At 35.5% G+C, this 9,249-nt stretch overlaps 1 protein-coding gene across 1 annotated transcript in view; it reads right to left on the reverse strand.

The window, feature by feature from the left end:
* Nucleotides 1–9,249, reverse strand: part of ARID4B (AT rich interactive domain 4B (RBP1-like)) — a 61,476-nt gene that overhangs the window by 42,014 nt on the left and 10,213 nt on the right. The window contains exons 5-8 of the mRNA XM_008937762.1: nucleotides 9,214–9,248; nucleotides 6,793–6,884; nucleotides 4,439–4,577; nucleotides 1,278–1,357 (exon numbers count right to left, since the gene is read on the reverse strand). Of these exons, the coding sequence (XP_008936010.1) occupies nucleotides 1,278–1,357; nucleotides 4,439–4,577; nucleotides 6,793–6,884; nucleotides 9,214–9,248 (346 nt within the window). The remainder of the gene's footprint in view (nucleotides 1–1,277; nucleotides 1,358–4,438; nucleotides 4,578–6,792; nucleotides 6,885–9,213; nucleotide 9,249) is intronic.

Here is a 9,249-nt window from a genome sequence, read left to right on the forward strand (position 1 = left end):
AGAAATTACAGTTAAATTAACAGTATATAATACAGAGCTACCACTAAGCCTGTAATACACTTACTAAACATACAGAAGCATCATACGAAGCGTATCTCAGCAATTCTATAGTTTTAGTCAGGTACAGTATTAGTCAGTGGATTAAAATCAAAACTCCTGTATAAATTTGGCTAGACCATCCCTACGCATATTAAAGAATGCATTCTTCTTCCACTAACAGGTGGTTTCTACAATCTTCAAATACATATTACTCAAGAAAAATCTCATGTTAACTTAGCACGTAACTACTCACCCACAAACAACAAAACACTATCTTGCTTAAAACATATGTATTAGTATAAATTGTCAGTATGAAATGAAAGGCTTCCAAACTGAAAGAACAAAGCACTCTTTAATTTCTGCTGTGGCTATATCCAAGGAAGCAAATCTGAGCTGCAGCTTTGAGGGCAGGGATGTGTGTTTGTATGTGCACATGTTTCTGTGTGTTTCTCAGGTGAAGTGCATTGATGGCTGAATAACTATCAAATGGTAAAGCAAAAGCCTAGCCTTAGTAAGTAATTAACATCCTTCCTGCAGAAGTATTCTGTTAAACTGAATCAAGCACAATAAACACCTGCAACTTTTAAAATAAAAACTTAAACCCATAAATAGAATTCTATTGTCATCCATCAACCCTGCTCCCTGACCAACGTGAGTTTAAGAACACAAATTTCCTTATTCTATTGCAAATACCACAAAGTCTGGTTTTCTAGGTTTCTCTGTTTTCTTTCCTACTTTGAGTAGCTTTGCAGCTCTTTTCAAAGAACACAATAAGATGCAGTTATAGCCTAGACTGAGATAAACATATGCCGTAGTACCTCAGAAAAAGCAAGGGAGTTTCTGTGTGTGCGCGCACAGCCCCACCCACTCCCCTCTGTAGCAGGGTAAGCAGGCAGCCACACCTGAACAGCAGTGCTCTAGTCCAACCACAGCAGGAAAGAGCCTCAAACCATTCCTGAAGGCATGAAACAGTGCTTTGTTTGCCACCATTATAACAATGAAATCAAACTAAGACAGATAAATTTAGGCATCCCATTATTAATAATGACAAAATTCAAGACTAATTTGCTCACAACGCAGGCTGTTAAGAGTTTTCTAAACATCAGAAAATTCTTGGCAGAAACTTACTGAGCTTACCAATGTTATTAATATTTTACCCAGCACACCTCATACTACATTTCACTTGACTAGTATAGATTTCATTCCATTATCAACCTCTGCACACAATTCCTACTCACAATTTGCCATCCTTGAAAGAGCGAACGAGAATATTGTCTTTTTTCACTGCAATATCATCACTACAATCTGGACAAACCACCTGCAAAGACATTACAAGTGCAAACTTTAGAGAGAAAAACGAAAAACAAAAGAGTAATATATATACCAATGCCTCTCAAAAACCTTCTGGGATCATTTCTCTTCAGCATCACTGAGACGAGAGCAACTAAGATCATTCAAAACACAGGAGCGACCTCCTGAAATTACTGCATGCACGAGTTCATGATTGCTTCCTGGAGGGAATTAACAGCTGCTGCCAGAGGTATAAGAAAGAACAGCATTCTGACAGAAGTACCCATCATCCCACTACACCTTAGTCTACTCCACATCCCAAAAGTATTGAGCTTCCACCAAGTGCTGACACCTGAGTTAGAGACCTCTTCTGAAAAGTTTTCAGAAATTCTAAGGATGTAATCACATTTCTAAAGGATGTAAGCACATACAGTTTCTTGAGAGGGGAAAAAAAAAAAAAAAGAAGGCATACAGGATTTATGAAAAGCAATTTTATAATGGTAGATTCCTAAGTTATCTACCTAGAAGAGTGCCTCAAGTACAGGTATCATGACAAGTTCTTTAATTGAAGCAGATTAATCAAGTCTACCACTGAGAAAACATAATTAGTTGTTGCAATTTTAAAAAGCTTTTTAAAGCTTTGTTAAACCAGCATACAAGTCACCAATTAAAAAGCTTCAAAACTTAAACCCCAAAAATTTCTGGAGTTACAGAACAGAAATGTAGTCCCCTCCATCACTCATCTCTCTTTGCTCAAAATGTGCGTAGTTCTCTCAAAGTTAAGAAAATTCTGACCGCTACAAAACCCCAATTTAGCCCTGGGAGATATCTCCTGTCTTAACACCAACTGCCATCAGTCCTACTTTTTTCACCGAACGCACAAAGACACATGACAAAAGGTTATTTTTCCTCCTCACACAGACCACCAGCCATACAGCATTTCAGAAGATAAAGTCAAAAGTAAAGTGGCAAGGTCAAGTGTTTCCAACTGATTTGGAAAAAGAGTTGCATACCATACAGCATAGGCTAAATATGCTTCTCAAGAAAAATAAATATTAACAGCCCAAGTCTCCAAATTCAATGCATTCTAGTCTCCAGAGAAATTACTTGATAAAACTACAACCTACGAACTGAAATGCAGTTTGAGATACAGTTTGCAATAGTATTTTAATATCAAGGTAAAAGACAGTGATTATCACACCCATCTTGAAACAGACAGGTGCAATCTCCTAGCTCTCTAAAGATGGAAAAACACCCTTCCGGCTTTAGCTACTGGTTTTCTAAAAGCATCAAGGTCTTAGTAGTCAGAAATCCATTCAGAGGTTGGAAACCAGCTTACCCCAATCTCATCTAGTGCCTTTGCATCAACCAACATCTCAGTTTTGCCTGAAACAAGTTTTCTTGATTTCCTTGAAGGAGGATGGGGGAGATGATACTACATAAACTCAATTTTTTTAAAATGCTGTTGGCAGGTTTCCTCACAGCACCTTCCAAAAGCCTAAGTACCCGTTAAAACTAAAGAATGCTGTAAGTCTTACTAAATCATGCTCTGACAACCGTCAGGACATTTTACAACTACAATTAGCCATTGCTCTCAAACCTCACCACCCCCCAAAGGGAGAAAAAAAAAAAAAAGAAAAAAAAAATCCAAACAAAACCCCCAACAAAAAACCCCATGCACTCAGGATTAAGACAATGTAGTCAATCACTGAGTCCTCATAGTAACTTTTACAAATTTAGTGTGTCATTTATAAAGCTGTAGAGGTCAATCTGGTTATAGGACTAATATTGAAAGTAAACAGTTTCCACTGCTAATCTTAACTGTTATTTATTGTAAAGGTTTAGACTAATCACTGAACTTGTTTTCACATAATAAACTTAACTGTCCCTTGTGCTTATACATAGTGTATCTGTATACAGTATCATTAATAATAAAGTAATTCTGGGATACGTCTTCTTCAGCATACTAAACATGAATTTTCATTTCGTTATTCACATGATTACAATTAGCATACTATAAAGTTAAAGCAAAGTTTATCAGTAGTAAGATAAAATGACTTGGTTTATATAGTAGAGGCAACCTGCTTACAAGGTAAAAGAATGAAGGGGGATAGCTACAGAGGAGGGAATTTTAAAAAAAAAAAAAAAAAAAAAGCCAGCTATTTAGGGCATAAATCTATTCTTTGGCACAATCCTTCATGTTAAATGTAATATGATGTTTATTTGCAAAGCTATAAACCTGATTACTAAAATAACAGTTAATCTAGGATAAGCTATTTCAGAGTTAACGAGCTCCACCCTCAAACTTTATCCTCCTACTGCTTCTCATTCACTGCAGGAAGCTTTCCATGAAGAATGAGCCATTCCAAGCTTCAAATGGAAGTCACAGACTTGCAGCTGTGTATCTTTAGTATATCCTGGGAGCTCAAGCAACGTTTCAGAGTTCATCTTTAAAAGCCGGACCCATGGCTATCCTGAGTAGCCCTACATCAGCCACATCCAAGCCCAACACCTACCAGAGAGGCTGCAGTGGGAACCAGAATGAAGAAGAGACAAAATACTTGTACTAAGACTACAATGTAATTTTAAAGGAAATTTATTGGCAATTCTCTATTACCTACCATAGCAACAACACCCCCCTCCCCCCATTTTATTATGAAATGTGTTTATATTGAACCTAGAAAAAGAGCTATTTAATCACTAAAATTCCCTTCTCTTTGCACCTCCTTGGTAAAACTTGGCAGTTCAGAAAAACAATACGCAATGGTCTGTGGAAAAAGCCCTGAAATTTTAGTTCAATAGTACTAAACACACTGTTGAGTTGGAATTAGGTTGACAAGCTCTGGCTCTTTGGAAAAACTAAAGCCATGTTACCAAGCACTTTTTGAAACAAATACATTTACATATATAATATTTCCTTTGACTATTACAATACAGTCTAATTTGAAGAAACATAAGTTCTAATAAAAATACAGATTAAACCATCAAAAATGAAGAAAAAAAAAAAAACACCAAACAAAAAAACCCACACAAACAAATAAACACGTTTCTTTGGTACCTAGAAAATGAATGAAACTTTACAAAATTAAAATAAAGGTGAAGCTCTTACCAAGGCTGGAAACCATAGAGCCTTCTTCTTATCTACACTGAAGCAGTCCACACAAACAACTTTTCCTAGTAACTCATCACTTTGTTTCCTATCATCTTCATCTTCGTCACTGGAAGAGGATGAAGATTCTTCTTCAGGACTAAACAACAGAAAAAGACTTAAAGCTCAACTATTCAAAACTTGCCTATTGTATTTACAGGAGATCCAAAGGTAATTGTCAAAGAGGCATAAATAATAGTGACTTCAATTGCCTGTTGAGTGCTTTCGGATAAAAATGAATCAAAGTTTTTACAAGTGCATTATAGCAACAATTCAAGTATTACTAACTCAGCAATGTGTATCTACATTCTACATGTGATACATGCAAAGCCCAAACAAAACACCACCATGCATCCACATGGAGGAATACAAATACATTGTCAGGACACTCAAAATGAGAATTCTGCCCTAGCGAGCAGGGCTAAAAAATACCGTTGAACTTATTTTATACCAATATTAAGCTAAAACATTTTTTTTTCCCTCAATCTCTAATTTTACTATAACAGCTATACAGAATGAAAAGCTATTTTGAGAGGGGACAAAGCTTTGAAGAAGAAACATCAGTTATAAAGATGAATATCAAAGAGAAAAAGAAGTCTGTTTATCCTGAAACACTTTTTTAAAGATGTGCAGTGAAGCTTTTCAATGACTGTTTCAATTTCACACGGAAATAAAGTGTTGGAATGTAAGCAGATGGGTAAAAGTGCAAACACATTTTGATTTAAAAATGTTCGGGCTCATTGTTTTGACTGTTCCAGTACAAAGTTACAATGGTTTTTAGCAATATGGTGAGTCTAAATGTGCAAAACTACTCCAACTAAATTCACCTGCAACTGACTGAAAACAAAATGAACATTAAAAAATCAGCACTGCTGTCTCTTTTTTTCATTAGTCAATTTGAAGGTTAATTCTCAAAAAACTGTGTTCAATGAGCACAACAAGCAGAATTTAAAAATCTATCTTCCATTTTCCACACAACTACTTTTGAGTCTAGAATAAAGTTCAAAGTTCAATATTAATAGTAGATTAGATACTAACAGTGTAACAGAAGACAACTGATTTACAGTCCAAGGTGTATTACTGTTTCATTTTCCCCATCCTCATTTTATGTCTTCATTTGCAGTACTGAGAAAGGATTGGGTTTTTTTTTCCCCCAACACAATTTTTGAAGTAGTGATTTCTTTTAAAAGACAGTACAGACATCTTTCAGGCTGCTTTCTGAGGTTTGAGAAGCTCATGTGGGAAGAGAAAGAAGTTGGGGGCTAGAGAGAAAACCAGGACTATTTTAGAGATACTACAACTTAGATCAGTTATATCAATATCTGTGCAATTTACCTTTCTACTCAATTCAGTCAGTATTAATCAAAAGACAAAGATAGGTGTGTTGTTCCTGCCCTAACACTGTCCTGTACAGTTAGGGAAACAGAGAAAACAGCAACACAGTCAGACACCACGGATGCTACAATTGCATTCTTTGTGGTGTATGTCAGCTTTTTCCTTCTATTCATCACAAATTAGTAAATCAATAATTGAGTAAATTTATAGTACCTCTACATACAATATTTATTTCAAGCTACCAGAAAGACAGAGCATGAAAAGGTAATCCAAACATAAAAACTCCCTTCCCACTCCAGCCACTATCACCTTAAAAAACTAAAACCAAAACCCAAAAACCCAAACAAAAAACACCACCAAAAAAACCCCACTCACAAGCAACAAAGAAGACTAGTCAGAGCATTTTAACACTGTTTTTTCAAGATCACAGCTACCAAGATTTTTGGCACCTAGAAAATCAAGTCACTACTCTTGAACTTTGTTTTTCTATCAATAAGCTGTGCTGCAAACCATAATACTGTTCACTTATTTCTAAAAGCCCTTCAGAGACTTTATAATGAGAAACCAACATGTGCATCATATCAGCTGGACAAAGACTGAATTGTAATAGTTTTAGTTTGAGTCCAACACATTTATAGTACTAATATTCTACTACAGAGAAGCTTCTGAATATAACTTAAAAACACATTTCCACTTAGTTAAGTAAAAAAGAAAGTAGCATATCAATGAAACTGACAAAAAACCTCTTGCCTATACCCAGTACTGTTTTAAATGCTTATTACAAGAAGACTTGTGGTAATTCCTGCATGCAACAATACACAGACAACTGACTTTCAGTCTGAGTGCTAGACAACAGTTTTCATACAGATTCCTGTTTTTTTTGAATGAGAAGACTGAACACACAACTAGCAGAACTTCACACACACTGAGAGTTTCAGAACTGAATACAGACAGCATAGATATAAAGATCTTAAACTTACATATGATTAGATCTCCTTCCTCTGTTTGTTTTCTTTCCTATAACAGGAGTCCCAAAGTGTTCAGGATTTGTGAGTGGAAGCTGGTCTAATGTCTGTTGAAATTAAAAAATACATATACATTCATATATTGAAGAAATGGCTTAAGTTATTCTCCGAACTGTATGTTTGTATGGCCTGGTTAAAGTAATTTTTGTCAATAGAGAGACTTTGTCACTACAAAGACTTACAGAAGTACATTACAGACATCAACAGTTTAATTTTAAACACTAACGTGTTTAAATTGGTTTGCCTTTTTTCCTTCCCCAACACTTTTTCCCCACCTGTAAATAATTAACTTTTGTCCAACGTACACAGACAACTCTTCCCAGAAATCCTGCCTTTGGACCACTCAAACACAGGGGACTACGTATCAAGTATTCTGGTGACCTAGGATACTTAAGTCTACTGGATGAATATTCTTCCTGTCCTACCATCAGGCTAAACACCCAGTTATCTTACCTAAAAGTGAACAAAGGTCCCATACGAAATGAAACTGCAAGATAACTCAATAGCAGCAATCATGAAAGTTAACTGTATTTTTGTTAGTAATTAATAATTTGATATGGGAAAGATTCTAGAACCATTTTAAAGTGGCTGCTATATCGATAATTGCAAGGGTGCTAACTGATGCTATATTAGTATCAAAAACAAAATGAGAGGGAGAGAAAGAAAGAATTTTTCACCATTCAAGGAGAATACTAAAGCATCAAAAGAAGGACTTCATGGGACATGTAGTGTCTTCTTCCCCGAAGACTGCTGTCATCCGTTTATATGATAACCATTCCAGATTTGAAGGCTCCTGGTACACAGGAGGGTTTTTTTGGCACTTATTCTTTTTCTTTGGAAGAAGCCATGAAGCCTTCCAAAGCAAACACGATCCTCCGAATTGCACTTCTGAGTCGTGTACGAATTGTAAAACACGAAACAGCAACAAGAATCCCAAATCTTTTCTGTCTCTGACAGAACCAGATGTAGAGACAATAAAACTGGATTTTAAAATATCAGCATAAATGCATGACTATTTCTGAGTGTGGTGAACACCCTGAAAGATCCCACACACTTGGGAAGTCCGACATGAAGCTAAAGCAACATCAGAACAAGACAGTCATGTGGCACTGCTCTAGTTACAAACTAAACTGCAGATGCAATTTTCCCTGCTGAGCAGCTATGCAATCATGAGGTAATTAGACATGTACAACGTGTTTCATTGAGAACTGGTGACAACGAATTGTGTATCTGTGACTTTTGGCAAGACTTTGAAAGCTAGGACTTTGAAAGTAGGAGTCACCTGAATGTACATTTCCTTTGAATCTGACAAAATAATCTGAAATTACTCTCATTCAGCCAAACAGCTCACAAAGCAGTATCTTTAGAGTAAAATTTTCAACCTGCTCTAAAGTAACACTCCTGAAAGCATATTAAAATAATATTTATGCAACAGAAGCAATCTAATTTTCAGGAGTGATGATCATTAATAACAAAGAGCTAATGGAAGGAACAACACAATCTTCAAAATTATGGCATTTATATCCGAATCCAGATTTAGGCATCTAATTGAGCCCTCTTCTTAACATGTGTTCAATCCTGACTTAGGATTCTAGAAGGTAACTGAATCTTCCCAAGAATGCAGTAAGCAGGCAACAAGCTCAGCTGACTACAATAAAGGATATTTATGTAGAGCAAAAGACCCCATCTTCAGGAGCTCTCCAGTAAGCTAACGTGTTTGCATAAATCTGCCCATCACTTCAGACTGTCTTAGGTAATAAGAAAGAATAGCTGTCATTCTGAAATTTCAACTATTTGAATTTGCTACAAATGTCTGCATGCTTTAATATGCAAGTCACCTTTAAGCCATGAGCCAGCTTCAAAAGACTGATAACTGTCTTCAAATTAACAAGTAACAGCAATTTATAAATTGCCTTTTAAACTTGAAAGATCAGTACTTTGCTTTCATCAGCTATTACAAATTAGACTTCATCATTTACCTAAAATCCAGCAGAACTTAATTATGTTCAAAGATGTACATAACTTTTTCATGTACCGTATTTTGATTTTTCCAATGAATACAGATAATTTTTTTATATAAAGCGAAGTATTTAGGTGATAGCTGTTTTTTGTGTAATCTACAATCTTATTATCTTTTATAACATAAAAATGAAAAATATTAAATACTGACGTTGTTTCTCATCTTACACAATTTCATGAAACATAATTGCATTTCTGGATTTAAAGAAAGCACAAACCAGACCCTGTAGATCGTATTTTACATAGTCCCCATTTTTAGTAGCATAGATGTACATAACATACCAAAGACTGAAGCACTAAAAATATCACTTTTAAATTTTTATAAATAAAAGCTGTCATATGAAAATTTTCAATTACCTCACTTTCAGCAAAATGCCTCTCTCCTTTCAAACA

The sequence above is a fragment of the Merops nubicus genome, unplaced genomic scaffold, assembly GCF_000691845.1.
Source record: "Merops nubicus isolate BGI_N331 unplaced genomic scaffold, ASM69184v1 scaffold3183, whole genome shotgun sequence".
Lineage (NCBI taxonomy): Eukaryota > Metazoa > Chordata > Aves > Coraciiformes > Meropidae > Merops > Merops nubicus.